General features: G+C 40.5%; 1 protein-coding gene and 1 non-coding gene across 2 annotated transcripts in view; one reads left to right on the forward strand and one right to left on the reverse strand.

Annotated features, from left to right (window-relative positions):
* LOC148367066 (solute carrier organic anion transporter family member 3A1-like) overlaps nt 1-18,426 on the forward strand; it is a 46,673-nt gene that overhangs the window by 11,406 nt on the left and 16,841 nt on the right. The window contains exons 3-5 of the mRNA XM_088333862.1: nt 12,293-12,391; nt 13,279-13,545; nt 15,060-15,224. Coding sequence (XP_088189988.1) covers nt 12,293-12,391; nt 13,279-13,545; nt 15,060-15,224 — 531 coding nt within the window. The remainder of the gene's footprint in view (nt 1-12,292; nt 12,392-13,278; nt 13,546-15,059; nt 15,225-18,426) is intronic.
* trnat-ugu (transfer RNA threonine (anticodon UGU)) lies at nt 16,753-16,825 on the reverse strand. Its single transcript has one exon. It is a non-coding gene; the product is annotated as a tRNA-Thr (tRNA).

Below are 18,426 nucleotides of genomic sequence, written 5' to 3' on the forward strand. Positions count from 1 at the left end.
CGACCGATCGATGCGTTCTCCGAGCGGTATTTAGTCCATTGGGAGCGCTCTGGCAACTACTTAGTACTTAGCCATGGAGGAAAAAGGCGGGGTTGTGGCGTCCACAATGCACCTTGGCCGACGGCGTGTCCGCGTCTTTATCAAAGAGGGACAACCGCATCCATAAATCTTCTCAACAGATTTGTTCTTCTTGTCGTGTTCTTATTGGCTCTCAAGTCACCAGTTGGAATGAAAAGTTGCTGTTCATTTCATTGTCACCCAAACGGTATTTGTTTTCTTTCTTCCTTCTATACTTCTTGCCTTTTTTTCACTCCTTCTTTTCTTGCATCCTTTGCTCCTTTATTCCTTTGTCCATCTTCACTGCATTGCGTCCTTGTCTTGTTTTTTTTTTGTACTTGTCCCCTTATTTGCTTCTTTCTTTGCTTTCATCCCTCATTCATTTGTTCTTTCTTCCTCCTTTTCTTCCTTACTTGCATATTCATTCCTTCCTTGTTTCCTCCCTTCATTCTTTCTTGCTGTCTTCAATCATTCCGTTTGTCCCTCCTTCCTTTGTTCCTTCTTCCTTCCTTGCTTTCTAAGTGCCTTACATCCTTGCTCCCTTCCTTTCTTCCTTCCTTCCTTGCTTCTTTTTTGCTTTTATCCTTTATTCCTCTGTTCCATCTTCTTTCGTGGCAACTGTTCTTTATGGCTACACCTCTTCCTTCCATTCTTCTTTCCTCGTAAGCGAGGAAGGGATTTCTTTACTTTTTTTGCTTTATTCCAATCTTCCATCCTTCTTTCCATCTTCCTGCATACTTTATCTCTTTTATACAACCGGTCTCCTTTTCTTCCATCCTACTTGCCTGCCTTCTTTCTTTCTCTCCTCCTTCCTTCCTTCCTTCCTTCCTTCCTTCCTTCCTTCCTTCCTTCCTTCCTTCCTTCCTTCCTTCCTTCCTTCCTTCCTTCCTTCCTTCCTTCCTTCCTTCCTTCCTTCCTTCCTTAATTCCTTCTCTCCACCCTCTTTCCTACCTCTTTCCCCCTCTCTCTTTCCTACCTCCATGGCTTTGCTGCAAATTATACTTTCAAATTTCCATCACAATTTCCTTTTTTTTTCTTTAGCCGATTTTTTTCTCTGATTTATTGTGCCATCCTTATTTTCGTCTTTCCTTTGTCCTCCTTTTCTCCTCCCTCCCCCCTTATTCTGTCCTGCCATGCTTTGCATATTGCATAAAAATATTCCTCTTACATATAACTACCAACCTTTCTCCGTGTTGCTCAAATTAGCTTTATCTTTAGAATATTGTCCTAGTTAGCTCCCTTATAGATGCGACTGTAAATCCAAGATCCAAGGACAAAATAAAAGCTGTTGTTTGCTAGCTGTATTGTTATTGGATTATTGATTGTTGTCATTGGCTGTGACCGTCCAGACAACTAACACATTTCGTCTCCCAATCTTAAATCCTTCAGCCTTTCTTAAAGCCACCTTTGAATACAGTCTAGTTTGTCAATGTATTTATTTCTTCATTTAAAATTATATATTTAAAATGGATCATATAAAAATGTGCATTCTAGCAGTTGCATTGGAGGATGCTAGGCCATAGTATTGTTTACTGTTGGAAAAGACAGCCACAGCATCTCAACTTCTCCTGTTTCCCGACTGTAATGCGCGTAATGAAGCGCTGCGAGGCCACTGCAGCAAAATGTTTGCACTCCATTGGAGTGATTGCGCCCAGGCAGAGCCCACCACTGACTCAGCACTCGGTACCACAACGGCTTGGCCCGGTCTGGCTTTTCAATGGTGCACCTTTGCCAGTATTCGGTGTGAAATAATGACTGTTGCCTCATTCTTATGTGATTCTTGTTACACAATAAGACCAGTGCAGGACACAATGCAGTTGTTCTACGTTTCCTAAGGGTTCTAATGAATAACAAACTGGGCTGACTGGGCTGAAGATTTCTCTCACTGCTATTTCACTTCTCACTTGAAGCAGTTTCCAGGTGTTTTTGTAATGTGATTTCCTCCAACACGTCAATACGCAATCAAGTAAGTGCTGCTTATCAGAAGCTTACACTGGTAGCTAATGCTAACCTTTCCATCTAATAAAGCAGCTCCACTTGGAGCAGTTTTAGATTTGCTGTCGTGTAGTGTTTTTTCTCCCATATTCAGTTTGTCTCTTTCCCTTTCCAACATTTTCTAAAAAGTAAGGGATTATCTTCCTACTGTGATTTGTCCTTTTGCAATCTCTCACGTCACAGAACTCCCAGTGGGCTCTTCTTTGTGTTGACCTTCCTTCCCCTTTCTTATTTATTCAAGTGGACAATCTGTCAAGCTGTCACTTCCAAATGTCTGACCACCTCTGCGAAGGAAAAGCCAGGAGTGATCTATAGGAAATATAAATTGTCCCACCTGTTAGCCAGGCTAAATATCAGCAAAGCTGCACAACCATAAGTCATGTAAAAATAATGATAAACTGCACTGACAACAAAAAATATTTTGGACTCAATACAACTGCTGTAGGGCAGCACGGCGGCGCAGTGGTTAGCGCTTGTGTGGCACAGTTCATGTCATGGGAACCTGTCGTGGGTTCAAATCCAGCTCCAGACTTCCTGTGCGAAGTTTGTATGTTCTCCCCGTGCTTGCGTGGGTTTCCTCCGGGCACTCCGGTTTCCTCCCACGTTCCAAAAACATGCATTTCAGGTGAAATGGCCGGTCCAAATTGTCCCTAGGTGTGAATGAGCGAATGAGTTGTCTGTCCCTGTGTGCCCTGCGATTGGCTGGCAACCAGTTCAGGGTGTCCCCTGCCCACTGCCCGGAGATGGCTGAGATGGGCTCCAGCCCCCCCGCGACCCTAATGAGGATAAGCGGTACGGCTGATGTGATGAGATGAGATGAGACAACTGCTGTAGCTCAGATGCTTTTGTTCTCAGTGGCACAACTGTCAAGTTGAGAAGCAGATTCTACGAACGTGGACTCAAACTAAAGGATTTATTTGCAGAAAATGCTCTGGTATTCTAGTCTACAGAAACAGAAAAACAAATTTTACAAGGATCTTCAGAATACACATGCTACACTTACATGCCTGTAATCCTGCATCCCATAATGTTGAAACCCTTAGTTGTTCTAAATGATTGATACATGAAAGAAGACTTAGTACATGGTTGAATAGCCACATGTTTCAAATGAACAAAACTCAAAAGCTCAAAGATGCAGTGAAAAAAATCACATGTGGATAGAACAATAACATAATATCCTAACACAAACCAGATCTTACAAAGGAAGACAACGCAGGATATGTTGGAACTGTCATGATTACCGATGTGAATCACCTGTGCCAGATCATTTGGCGCCAACAGCTGTGGGCTCTGATTGGCTCCCTGTCCCTTTTTAAACCCAGTCCTGTTAATCCCCTGTTATCAGTCCGTCTGTGAATCTCCGTCATACAGGGCAACCCTTTTTGGACCCTGACTCTCGCCTGTCCCACTTTAGCTCCCGTTTATCTCCAGCTACGACCCGTTTTAATCCTGACCACCTCTGCTCTCCCGTCCCGACTCACGACCTGTTTTTGATCCCGGCCACGTCTGCGCTCCCATTCTGGCTTACGACTCGCTTCCGACCCCGACCACCTTTTTGCTCTCCTGTCACGAATATCGACCTGTTTTTCCGTCCCTGACACCGCCATCGCCCGCTACGGAAGATCCACTTCCATATTCGGATCACAATCCGCTTGCGAGAGCGACGTGCTTGCCGCGTCCAGCCAGCATCGGATCGTGGGCGTTGCCCTTCCTCTTTCTTTCAATAAAATTGTGAAAAACGGATTGGGTCTACCCTGTGTGCTGGTCGTGACAGGAACAGTAATTTATACAATAAAAAACATGAAAGAAATACAATGCAGGATATGTTAAAACGCCAACTAGATCTAGAAGAATGAAACATTAAATTAAAAAGACCTAGGAAATCTTGAAATACAAACTAACTTTGAAGTGAAAAAAACATTAAATCAAAAAGGCACAGGGAACACACACACATGTGGATAGAACAACTACAATATAGCTCCAACACCAATCAGCTCTAACAGAAAAAAAGAATAAAGAAAGATGACACAGGAAACATTGCAACACGTACACAGAAACAAGAGTCCCATGAAATACAATGCCGGCACAATCACCAGATAAAAGTGAACAAAACTACACGAAAGCAAGGAAATGCAGAATGTGTTGGAACACAAACAACCTGTAACGGAACAAAACACAGTGGTTTCTGCCGAAAAACACGAATAAAAACACTTTAGATCGAAATGTCAAATTCAAAGAAAATGTGCTTCTTCCTCACATTTGCACCAGTTTCTATACAAATGGCCGTAATGTACATCAATATTATAGGAATAAAATGATTGTATCTTACATTTGATACAACTGCAAGGCTTTTTTCTTGTAACATATCTTATTTTTAATCATTATAAAAAATTAACTCATGAGCTATTTTTGGTGGAGGATTCTCATCTGAAAGTAAGCCCATCGATTAACTATGCCTCACCTAGGCAGACCGACCAGTGGTCTGGCGGTGCATTCAAGGACAAGAAACTAGTAAAAGATTTTAAGAGCAAGAGCTCTTGCTTCTTAATATTTGCTTTTCTTTTTTTCCCGGATGTTTGTCTTCTCATCTCATCTCATTAGCTGCACCGCTTATCCTCAGTAGGGTCGCGGGGGTGCTGGAGCCCATCCCAGCAATCATCGGGCAGTGGGCAGGGAACACCATGAACTGGTTGCCAGCCAAATGCAGGGCACACAGGGACAGACAACTCGCTCGCTCTCACACCTAGGGACAATTTGGACCGGCCAATCCACCTGAAATGCATGTCTTTGGAATGTGGGAGGAAACCGGAGTGCCCGGGGGAAACCCACTTAAGCACAGGGAGAACATACAAACTCCGCACAGGAAGTCTGGTAGCTGGATTTGAACCCACACAGGAGGTTCCCAAGACCTTAGAACTGTGCTGCACACGCGCTAACCACTGCGCCGCTGTGCTGCCACGATGTTTGTCTTATTCTTTACAATGCATTTTTTCAAATGAGCTTCAATCTAAAACGATAAGTGTATGGCTGTAGTGCTTGTTGTCATGATTACTGATTTGGATCACCTGTGCCCGCTCGTTTGGCGCCAGCCAATGCGGGCTACCTGATTCCCTGTCCTTTTTTAAGTCCAGTCCTGTCACTCTCCTGTTGTCAGTCCGTCAGCGAACCTCTGTTGTTACAAGGCAAGCATCTTGACCCTGACTTCCGCCTGTCTCGTTTTTGCACCCGTTTTTTTCACCCGTCTGTTCCTGATCTCCCCGTTTGTTTCTGGCTCCGACCTGATTTTGATCCCAACAATGTTTTTGCTCTCCTGTCCCAGCTATCGACCTGTTTTTCCGTCCTTGACACCACCATCTCCAGCTTCGGAAGATCCTCTTCCGTTTTCGATCACGATTCGATTGCGTGAGCGGCTTGCTTCCCGCAAGCACAGGATCGCAGGCGCTGCCCTTCCTCTTTCTATCAATAAACTTGTGGTTAACGCTACGCGTTTGGGTCCTGATTCTGTTCTGGTCGCGACTCTTGTATTATTGAAAAATTTAAAAAATATATAGTGAATGATTTTTACTGAATCCAGCCTTTTTTGCGAGATAGGAGCGATCAAAAAATGTGTTTGAATTCTTATAGAAGGGTGATTGGAACATAACACCATATTGTCTGTGTTTCATATTTGTATTGGTATTTTAATATATGGCTAGAAAATTGAGACATTTTATTTTGAAGGATATGTCTCCTTTAAAATACTGGGAAAATAAGCATGTTAATGACATTGAGGGCAGCACGGCAGCTGGTGCAGAGTTTCAAGGGTTTAAGTCCAGCCACTGCAACCTCCCCGTGTGGAGTTTGCATGTTCTCCCTGTACCTGCGTGGATTTCCTCTGGTTACTCTGGTTCCCTTCCCGCATTCCAAAAACATGTCATGTTAATTGGCCGGTCCAAATTGTCCCTAGGTGTGAATGAGTGAGTGAGTTGTCTGTCCCTGTGTGCCCTGCAACTGGCTGGCAAAAAGGGCAGGGTGTCCCCTGCCCACTGCCCGATGATTGCTGGGATGGGCTCCAGTACCCCTGCTACCCTACTGAGGATAAGTGGTGCTGAAAATGGATGGATGGATAACTTTGAGGAAAAAACATACATATATAAACTCATGACGTATTTTGGTGGTAAGTGTATTATGTCGTGGTTGATTTGCTGTGCCGTTTCCTTCTAATGGGTTTTCCAATGTCCTCATAAATGCCGATGTTGATTCTTCCGGTGTCATATTCCACTGATTGCCTCTCCCATCCGCGGACATTGCCGCAACGTCAATGAGAAATTGATGTCGGTCTCAAAGTGCTCGTATAGATTTTATAGTGCTGTGCATCTAAAAAGGACATTTAATACGGTTAATGGGACCTTTAATTGTGTGCATTTGGCTTTGCAGTTTTATGAGAAAAAAATAATGGAAACCAACATATTATGTTGTAATTCCCATTAATGTCCATTACCAAATTGCTTTTGAATGAGTTCTGTATTATGTATGTGTTTTTACGCACATTTTTAATGTGTTACTTTAATAGTTTGCTCGTTGATTGGCTGTAAATAGATTAGGTAATTATAATTACATCAAAATTATTGACCAATCCATACATATTTGTTAATGCAATGCAAATATTTCTCGAAAAGGGCCATTTTTAAAGTCTGAGAATTGATCGTTTTAGAGATAGAGTATGAGGACTCTGACCAGCAGCAGCAACATTCAATACAGTTTTGTTTGCTTTCATTTCGTCAGATTCCTGGTTGACTGAAGATGCAATTCCTATAAATGCAGACACAAAAACATGGAAATAAGAAAATAAAAAAAGACAGATCTTTTTTTATACCAAGCAACTTTAATGTCAACTTGAAGCAACTCAGAATGTTTTGTCAATTTTGTCTATTCAGTGCAACAACACACAAACTATGTAATACAAGTATATACTTTTCATTTGTTGTGTAAAAAACATTGAATTAAACACACAAGAACCATAATTTAATATATGTACAGATGTAAAATAATATTGAAAACATAAAAATGTTAATGTTTTTTATACTTAGTCAATGACACATAATCCCTGAAAAAGGGGCTAATTGAGCAAAATATTCCATGGTTAAACGTCTAAGAAACTTCTTATTTCATGTACGGATTAAGGCAGGATATAAAACAAAAAAGTCGGGCCTTCTTCATGAACACTTACTAGCTCTAACCCAATAAAATGTGCAAATGTTTAGTTTTAACTGAACAAAACTTGAAAGAAAACACATGTAGGATATTTTGGAACACTAACTCTGATTGTACAAAAACTTGAAAGAAAGACATTGCAGGGTATGTTTGAACAAAAAAGCAGAACATGTTGGGACACTAACGAACTTTTACTGAACAATGTTTGCACTAACGAAACTTGAAAATTAGAAAACGCAGGATATGTTGGTACAACAACTAACTATAACTGAACAAAACATTGAAGGATATGATGAGACACTGACTCTTCAGTGAACAGAAAAACAAAAAGTAAGACAAGGCACACTACATTGGGACACTAACTAGCGACTGAACAAAACTTGCACTAAATATATGCAACTGAATAAAACATGAAAGGAAGACAACACAGTATTTCTTGCAACACAAACTAACTGAACAAAAATAAAAAGGATGGACAATACAGGTTATCTTGGAGCGCTAACTCTAACCAAACAATATGTGGGACGACACAGACTTTGAGACACTCTCTAACTCTAACAGAACAAAACTTAAATCTAACCAAACAAAAACATGAAAGAACACAACATAAGATATGTTCCTACACTAACTAAACAAAAATGAAAAGTGAGAAAACGCAAAATATGCGGGGACACCGACTAGGTCTGACTGAACAAAATTTGAAAGAAAGACAACACAGGATATATACCAACATGTTGACGGGAGTTGCCATGACGGCAGGACAATAAAAATACTGAATTCACCAGACAAAAGGCCTGATGGTGATGAGCAATCAGGAGAGGCATAGTGTCCAGGAGGGAGACCAGCAACAGAAACAGATAATCTGTGGAAGCTGTGAGTGGCCTTTTTACACCCGCTTGAAAGTCTTTGTGACAAATCCGACTGAAAACACCAAAACACAAAGTACAGAACATGACATGATGTAAATGGAGTGAATCATTTCATTTCATCTTCCTGCATTACAAAAGTTTTCCCACGCATTAGTTGGTTCTGGTGGGCATAATAATGGTCTGCTCTTTGTGTCCAAACAATTGCTTGAGTGGGTTCACTGCGGTCAGACATTTTGAAACATGAGAACACTTCCTCTTTGATCATTTATGATGGAGGTGCAGCAGGTTGATGAATAAATAATAAAGCTGCCCATTACACACAGTTCAAATAGGTACATCTTCTTCAAAAGGAAAGATGATTTTGTATTAAAATTGACCAAGAGTCCAAAGGATAATACAGAAAAATTAGTGTGTGCTTTGTTGAATATTGTTGTAAATCCCTCTTTTTATTTTGGGTAATGGGAATGTTAGTCGTCAAAGTACAGGTTGAAACGTACAGGACTTTTGAATGGTTTATTTACAGAATATGGCTGTAGTGTAGCAGGTCTCAAGTGTGAAGATAAAAATGCTTGCAGTCATTTCATACGAAAACAGAGAACCAGAAACTGAAACGAAACCTAAACGAAACCAAACCAAAACTTTTTGGAAATTTCCACTGCATAACAAGCCTTTGTCTGAACCGGTCGTAGCAGGAACTGATGTGAAAATGCTCAAGGCCACATCTGGCTACCGAGAAAAAAAGCATTACTCAACTAATCAAGAAGTAATATAATCGTGGCTAAATAAATGAAGACATTTATACAATGACAACTAAGCCTGGGCAGTAACACATTTTCATATTTTGACAATATTTGTTATGATTTGCGACTGGACCCAAATGCGGAGAAGCAGGAACAAATGTAGACATGCTCAAATAAGGATGATGATTAATATTTTTTACAATATTTCAACTTTATGTTTTTTGTTTTTTATTGAAATGACATATTTAAAATCAGTACAATTATGTGCAAAATGTTGTCTCTTATTCGTTTTTTAATTGTAATCTTTAAAAAAATCATTTCAAACTATATACATTTTTATCGTTGTACTGCTTCTTCAGCAGATTATATATAAAATAGTAATCTGCTGCCACTTATTTGCCTGGTCATTTTGAGGTAAAAAACCATGGCATGCTTTTTTGCAAAGATAAAATTGGGACTTTTTCTGCGGTACACTAGACAACAGCACACTCGTGTGCCTCGAGACACTGGTTGAAAAACACTGCAATATAGCAATCTAGTCAAGTCAAGTCTCGTCTTGTTTATTTGTATAGCTCTTAATCACAAGGAGTCTCAAAGGGCTGCAATTGTGGTCTGCTACTAGTGAACGAGACTATCTGGATTAGTGCCGAAATGGGCGAGGAAGGATCGTTCTAACAAAAAGCAAATTTATATAAAATCTGTCATCATTCCAGGCTTTTACACAGCACAATCAAGAAGAGACATTCACCTTTGCAACCTTACCTGATAGGAATGCATCTGCAGACCCAGGCAAAGACTCTTCCGTGCACAAATCTATTCTACTAATGTGTTAAGATAACATGAAAAAGTATTCTTACATATAGATATTTTCCTTTGTGAGGCACGGCAGCTCCACGATACAGAGGTCCAGGGTTCAATCCCAGCTACTGACCTCCCCGTGCGGGGTTTGCATGTTCTCCCTGTGCCTGTGTATGTTTTCTACGGGCGCACCGTTTTCCTCCCACATTCCAAGAACATGCACAGCAGGTTGATTGGCGGATTCAAATTGAGCGTGTAAATGATTGTTCTGTATGTTTCTGTGTACCCTGTGACTGGCTGGCAACCACTAGCTGATGGTAGCTGCAGCGGGCTCTAGCCACCCCCGTGCAGACAGTAGATGGATGGATGTTTTCCTTTTTTGTTGTCGAACTGTTTTTAAAGGTTCTGGTAATTTAAATACTAAAACCTATAATATAAACCATAATGAAAATGTGTCTTTCAAGTTACACAACGGAATGTTTATTTGGCAATACTGTAATTTACGAATGGAGTAGAGAGCCGAACACTGCATCAAGATCTTAGCATAGGTCCTACTGTGCCCGTTTCAGAATCTGAATGATCTTTTTTATCATTTTAATGCTGCAACGAACTTACGGTTGGACTACAGTTGGCGAAAATATATAACGTGAAGACTGATAAATAGAAAAATATAAAGTGTTCACCTCTAATAAAAAGTATTCACATCTGAAAGAAAAAACATCCTCAACTAGGATATTGCACTTAAAACGAACATGTCTTTCCATTTGCACAAAGTAATGGTAGTGAAGTGAAGTGTAAATAAAGTAAAAGGTACAATACTAAAACATTTAACAGTACGAAAATAAGATAAAGTAAAAATACTTCTTCTGCAAATAGAATACTTTTGCTGCCCAAACTGTTTTAGAACCATAAAAATAGTCAAGAGCATCTAAAAAAAGTCCACTTGTCTGAACAATAACGAGGCAATACAACATCCTAACAAACTTTATATGCATTCATAACCACATATTCCGATTGTAAATTATTTTCTGGCCCTAGAGACACATTAATAATTACATTACACCCCAACAAAATTGTTTTCCCCCTATTTTATACGTTTTTTGATCATTTCAAATTGTGTACGCCGTATATCCATCCATACCTAAGACTTATAACATTGGTAAAATGGCGGCGCCCTCTGTTGGCTGCGGCTGCATCGGCTCGCTACAACGGGTCAGGTGTATCGACATTTAGTTCTGTGTACATTGTTACAAAGAATGACAATACAAAGGAAATTATTATTATTATTATTATTCATCCATTATCTGCACTGCTTATCCTCAGTAGGGTCGCGGGGGTGCTGGAGCCCATCCCAGCTATCATCCGGCACTGGGCAGGGGACACCCTGACCTAGTTGTCAGCCAGTCGCAGGGCACACAGAGACATAGATCATACTAGCTCAATCACACCTAGGGACAATTGGAACTTGTCAATTAACCTGACATGCATGTTTTTGGGATGTGGGAGGAAACCGGAGTTCCCGGAGGAAACCCACGGAAGCCCGGGGAGGACATGCAAACTCCACACAGGAAGGCCCTTAGCCGTATTTGATCCCATGACCTCAGAACCGTGCCTAACCAATCACCTGCAGTGCTGGCCATGTGCGCTGTATATGTAACACTTAAAAATATTCATGGTCACAATTTTTGATGGAAAATAAACCAATTTGATGTAATGTCAGTTGCAAATTTGACCACAAGAGGGAGTATGTCGCCTGTACATGGTGATGACGCCAAACCACTACCTTGGGTATGACTGTAATGCAAAGGCGATTTGGAAAAGTACGTCGTATCCGTTGCGGGGCGAGCTAGAAACATGTAGTAGAAAAGAGGTATAAGTTTCTGTCTAAACTGACACTGATGCGATATCACTGCACACATATGTCTACAAAACAAAGCTCAATTTAGGAAAGGAAGTCGTTATACAATCATGACTAAATATGGGCAGTGACTCACTTCAAGAGTTCGTGATGAGAGTCAACTGTGAGTGGTGCAATTGTTGGTTGCAATTGTGCGCAGTGCAGCCACCCCCTTCCACGTTGGCACCTACTGGGAGATGGTGCTGCCTTGACAGTCGCACTATTACCCAAAAAATTCAAAAAGATGAGTTTTACCATGGCAGCACGGCCGCTAGGTGGTTAGCGCGTAGCCCCACGGTGCAGAGCTCAAGTCCATCTACAGCAGTCTCCTCGCTTGGAGTTTGCATGTTCTTCCCATACTTGCGTGGGTTTCCTTCGGGCAACTCCGGGTTCCTCCCACATTCCAAAAACATGCATGTCAGGTTAATTGACAGGTTCCAATTGTCCCTAGGTGCGAATGAGCGAGTGAATGGTTGTCTGTCCCTTTGTGCCCTGCGACTGCCTGGCACCCAGTTCAGGGTGTCCCCTGTCCACTGCCCGAAGATAGCTGGAATGGGCTCCAGCGCCCCCGCGACCCTACTGAGGATAAGCGGTTCAGATAATGGATGGATGGATTGAGTTTGTACCACTCAATAAAATGTTTCCTTTCATTTTGTGTGCTATACGGACATGATGTGGTTCAAACATCATTTAATCTGCTGTTCATTGACGCAAAATGCATTCTTGTTGTTCTTGTCTTGCAGGTATTTTATTTTCCACTTTAGTTTTCGGCCCGGCTTGTGGCTTCATCTTAGGTTCTGTCTGTACCAAAGTCTACGTTGATGCAGTCTTCATGGACACAAGTGAGTTTGTTTCCAATTGAAACATTTCCTTAAGTTCATAAGATAATGAAAAATGTGTGTACAACTTGCAAAAAAGTTGTATTGATATTGATAACATTCTATCACAAGGCAAATTAGCTTTTTTTTTCTTTTTTAAATTCAAATATCTACATTTCACACATACATTCCTGACATTCCTAGCATTCCAACATCCTTCGATGTAATGTTGATTGATATGATTATTGTTCGTATTTTTTCTGTTTTTTTAACCTGTTTTTCAGAATTAATTGATACGGCGGATAATTTTGGCAGTTTTAAATCCATTTTTATTGTAGTGTATATTTGACTTATTTCTATATTTCCTATTTGAATATATTTATGTTTTTCTTTTTTAGTCTTTTGTAAACATATTATCTTATTTTTTTGATATTTTTTCAAATTAAAAATATATTTCTTAAAATGTCAATTTTATTTTAGTTATTGTTGTTTTTCTTTTTTTCTTTCTATAGTTTAACCAGTTTTTATCTGAGTAAAGTGAGGAAAATAATATATAGCAGATGATTTTGCTAATTTTATTTGAATTTTTTTGTTTGTATCCTATAATTTCCTATTAAAATTATATTGTTATATTTGTGTTTTCCCAATTTAGTTATTTTAAAACCTGTATGCGGTTATGGGGGAGATTATCAATTTTTCACATAGGGCAAGATAGGCCTAGATTTTTTGCTGCCTTAAAGGGACAGTGTTTAATAGCTAGTGCCTCCTAGTGATACAAAAAGAATGTAATTTAGTAAAAAAAATAATAAAATAATTGAATATTGGGCAAAAATACATAAACTATCATGCCATTTTTTAAAAATGTAAATCACTAGTTCTTTTTCACCATTGAAACCCTTTTTCCCGTCCAGGTAAGCTGGACATCACCCCAGAAGACCCTCGCTGGATCGGGGCCTGGTGGGCGGGCTTCCTCCTGTGCGGTGCCTTACTCTTCCTGTCCGCCCTCTTCATGTTTGGATTCCCTCAGGCTCTGGATGAGCAAGTCCTGGACGGCGGGGCAGAGAGCGAGCAGGCCATGTTGCCGTCCCCTCTCAGCCTGGACTACCAGGACAAATCTCTCGGCAGCATCCATGGCTTTGATTTGAACAGTGGCCTCTCTGTGTGCCAGCATCTCCGAGGTGCCTTAGATGCATTTTTCTGAACGCCATCAATGTCGATATTCTGTGTTTTGAATTATGGTGTCCAGTAATCCCCCGCTAGAACGTGGTTCACCTTTCACGGTCTTGCTGCTTTGTGTTTTTTCATCGTGCATTAGCTTCTCTATTCTTATTTTCTCTTAATTGTCTCCGGGCACCATACACCAGGGAGCGCCCTAAAAACTTCTGAGTAGCCCGCGGAAAGGTTCCGAAATTTGGATCAGATTTCTAACTGACACAATGTTTTACTGGGGGATTTAACTTCTAATTATTACAATCTCGTAATAACATAGTAACAACATAGTTATAACATTAACTGTTATTTTGGAAAAACTGTATACATCAAAATGGTAGCCCTTTGCGCCAATCAGTAACAAAAAGTAGCTCTCAGCTTCAAAAATGTTGCTGTCCACAGTGCTTTTATTAGTAAAACGAACACTTGAGCCTTTAAAAAGGGTTTGTTCCTTGGTTTCAATGTATAATACAATACACCCCGGGATAATACATTAATCCGTTCTGAGGAAAGGATTGTAAAGTGAAATTGCTATATTGCTGAAACCAATGCTAATTAGTTCCGAACCCCCAGATACAAAAAAACAAAACATTAAAATAATAAAATTGTGTATAGTAGGTTCTACTTATATGTAGTATACTTATGTATAATTAGATATCATGATAAAAAAATGTACATGTAAAGGAAAAGATATATTGTTTCTACCTTTGGCGTGACTTTAGCTGGTACAGAAGAGTTAGCGGGTGGATGCTGAGGTGGTAGAAAACAGCATATTAAAAATTAAACTGATTTCAAAACTCTGACCCGCGAGGATTGTTGTGCCGTTAGAAGATTTGCTTGTTTCAACCATCTCTTTATTTTACATTTCCAATTGAATGATAGTCCTAATTGCCGATTGTTTACGGGCATGCAACATAGGGGCTGTAGTGATTCATTGGTCTTTTTTGTATTTCTTGATAATTACAAGCTTACACTGGTTATGCTTTCGATTCTCATTTCAGCATCACTGCAAGTATTAGGACCCATAGTTAATAAATACAGTACAAAAACACAGTATTGCATTGCCACCTTGCAAGCACATGAGATTCTGAATTGGATAAAGAGAACGACAAAGGCATTGTGGGAGGTAGTTGGGCCAACTGAATTTCGGCATTTTCATGATGCTGCGACACAAACCAATAGTGGACCATCATTTTATGTGACGTTGAATGATAGCAAGTCAGGATTTTGAAGCTGTAACTCGCCATATGGACAAACAATGCAAAGTTCGAATTTAACATTTTGACACGCAAAATAATTTGTTGTCTATATCATGTAGGAAAATGCAATTAAAAAGGGCAAAAAAAACATCTTATTCCAAATGATAAAGTGAAAATATCACATGGTGAGGTTTCTACTACCGATTTCGCATCCCTCTGGTTCTTTTTGGAACGTAACCCCCGCAATAAACGAGGCTTCGCTGTTTTTTTTTTTTTTTTCCCAGTGATCCCTCGGGTGACAAGGCACCTTCTGTCCAATCCGGTGTTTAGCTGCATCACATTGGCGGCATGCATGGAGATCGCAGTGGTGGCCGGTTTTGCGGCTTTCCTGGGAAAATACCTGGAGCAGCAGTTTAACCTCACCACTTCGTCAGCCAATCAACTGCTGGGTAAGCGGAGTTTTGGTTTAAACTGTTGTCACCTATAGACCCCTTTCCAGCATAAGTCATAACATGATTGATTGATTAATCGATTGTGTACTGTTTCCTACATGTGCTTAACTTTATTAAGTGTTGAACACAGATAAACAGCAAGCCAAACTCTCTTCAAATGCCAGGAAACGAGCGTACTTGCGTCATTAATTAAGTCTCAAAATACCATTCTTAATAAATGACTGTCACAAACCAGAAACAGTTTTATTAATTAAGAGAGAGAGCAGTGCTTGCTTCCACTATCCGATGATCGACGGACGCGGGTAGCAGGTGGCAGGAACGCGGAAGTGGCACTTCCGTGTCGAGCGAGGATAGTCGTAGGCAGCAGGAATACTGGTCGATAGCCGGGACGGTAGAGCAAGGGCTATAACGAGTCCAGAAAAGAGGTCGGCAACAGGTATCAGGCAGGAAACAGGGCAAAACAGGTCGATGGTCGGAAGAGCAGGGCAGGAACGGGTCCACAAACATGTCGGCAACAGGTATCAGGTAGGAGAAAACAGGGCAGGAAAATGTCGAAAGGTACAGAGCTTGCCTAGCTGGGAGCATAGGTTCGCAAACGGTCTGACAGCTTCCTCTTGGAAGCCCGGGGTTTAAAAAGAGTCCATGAACCAATCAGCGTTCAGGGCTGTTGAAGCCAATTAGGCAGTCGCAGGTGCCCTGTATCAGCAATCATGACAAATGACAAAGAGTAAAACTGTAAAAAAAAAAAAGAAAGAAGAAAAAAAACATTTTTAGCATCAGTGTTTGACATTAAACCTCAATGTGGACAAACATGAATTACCAACTACTTCAGTCAGACAGTATATTTAGCTTACATAGAAAACTACAACATGGGCGCGTGTGTGGCACAGTTCTAAGGTCTTGGGAACCTCCTGTGTGGGTTCAAATCCAGCTACCGGACTCACTGTGCGGAGTTTGTATGTTCTCCCCGTGCTTGTGTGGGTTTCCTCCGGGCACTGCAGGCACTCCTAGGTGTGAATGAGCGAGCGAGTTGTCTGTTTCTGTCCCTGTGTGCCCTGCAATTGGCTGGCAACCAGTTCAGGGTGTCCCTTGCCCACTGCCCGATGATTGCTGGGATGGGCTCCAGCATCCCCGTGACCCTACTGAGGATAAGCGGTGCAGCTAATGAGGTGAGATGAGATGATAAAATGTATGGCGTTTTTATCCTGGCAAACAAGCATAACATATTACAGTATTAGAGTGAACCTCTCAAAATATTTCAATACAGAAATACAAAAAAAAAATATACAAAAACAAATTTACAGTCCTTGATTTCTAAAGGGTTTAAACTTTAAAGGATTAGAAAATCTATTGACGGAGCACACGTAAGCATGCTACTGTGATCGAATAACTTGTTTTTTTCTCTTCTACCCGGTGCAAAAGTCCGACAAAATGTCATGCTACCATCTAGCGGCCAAAGTGTATATAGATAGATAGATAGATAACTTTATTCATCCCCGTAGGGAAATTCACAAAAGCTCTTTTAAGGCCCCAGCGAGAATTGAACTCGCGACCCCTGGTTTACAAGACCAGTGCTCTAACCACTGAGCTATGAGGCCTCGTGAATGTGCAAATGGCAAATTTTTGATCGACTGATAGGGTGGTTGGTCGGTCGGTTGATTGATGGATTAATTCATTCATCCATGATTATATTTGTTTTCCACTGGTTATCAAATGCATGGTCACCAAAGATGAAAATCAATGATCTGCATTTGATCTGCATTTATATAGCGCTTTTCAAGTCAATGACTTCCCAAAGCGCTTTACATTGTGCTTCACATTTCCTAATAGCGGCCGTGATCTGTGCAGCCATATAAGGCGCTAACCTGCTTATTGGGGGTATTGGGGTTTCAGTGTCTTACCCAAGGACACTTCGACATGTAACACGGACAAGCCGGGATTCGAACTGGGATCCCTTAATCCTAAAACGATCGCTCTACCTCCTGAGCTACAGCCGCCCCAAAATCAACAGCTTTGATAAACAATTCACAGAGCAGACAGGAAAGGGCTTATCTTGGTCCTGTCCCCTTGACAACCCAAACACTTTTCACATTATTTCTGTCATGCCTTTAGATTTTATAAGAGGCCTTTTAAGTATCATAAATCATATCTCATCATCACATTAGAGATATAATCAAATATGTAAAATATTCACTTTTCCTCCCCTTTCAAGCACAGGATGCGTGCGCATTGTTGACCCAAAACACCTGGGGAAGCAGTACGAGTTTGAATGGAGCGAGGGAAGATTTGTATGTTGAGTTGAGTTTTAGAGTCACAATTAACAAAAGAAACACTATGCCGAACTGTTGTGTGTAAGGGTGCATAAATTAGAATTTTGTGGAACACACCTTTTTTGCAATTCCCAGAGAAAACAGGACTTTTCAAAAGCACCATTGGAGCCTTTGGCTGCAAGCCATTTAAATAACTGACTGGAACAAGGACATTATTAAGAAGTAATTCCTTAATGCCAGATGCCTAAGTAAGTGTAAGGATAATTGTCGGGGGATGAAAGGTGTTTGTGCCTACTTTACACTATCAAAAAAGTTGAGTTAAATATTGTCTCTATTAAGTATGCGTTAACAATATACAACTGAGTTTAAACAGCCTTTATGTTTTATTTTTCACTGCGCCTATCTGCCTTTATCTAAGTTTTATCAGGCCCGTTTTGGGCAGAACAAAACACCAAAAACATGAAAAAAGAAGAGTTTTTTTCAAGGGAATCTAACAAACACAGATGATGTGTTACTCTACTGCCATCTCCTGGCTTAGCATCATGATTGCAGCCTTAAGTTTACAAATCCTTCACCTCAATAATTATTAATTAATTGTCATTCACAGCATCATTATTAATATTGATTCCACATAGACTGAAGATGTATTTAAGGTGGTTTTGAGTCAAGGAAAGTTCATTCTTGTAAAGTTTAACCTATTTGGGGACTGAGCTACTGTCAATATGAACTGATCCCATGGAGCCACTATTTTCTTCCATTTAACTTGCATAAAAAGGTATTCCACTCGTGCATTATCCGATATGGATCAGCGTCGTGTATGAGGTGGAAAACAAATCACACACAAAAGCGCCACAAAGCGACTCTCAAAATGTATATAGCGCAGATCTGTCTTTTTTAGTTGTTGTCTTTGATCACAAAAATAAAGTCGC

Source organism: Urocampus carinirostris, chromosome 4 (assembly GCF_059441175.1).
Source record: "Urocampus carinirostris isolate Australia breed hairy pipefish chromosome 4, RoL_Ucar_1.0, whole genome shotgun sequence".
Classification (NCBI taxonomy): domain Eukaryota; kingdom Metazoa; phylum Chordata; class Actinopteri; order Syngnathiformes; family Syngnathidae; genus Urocampus; species Urocampus carinirostris.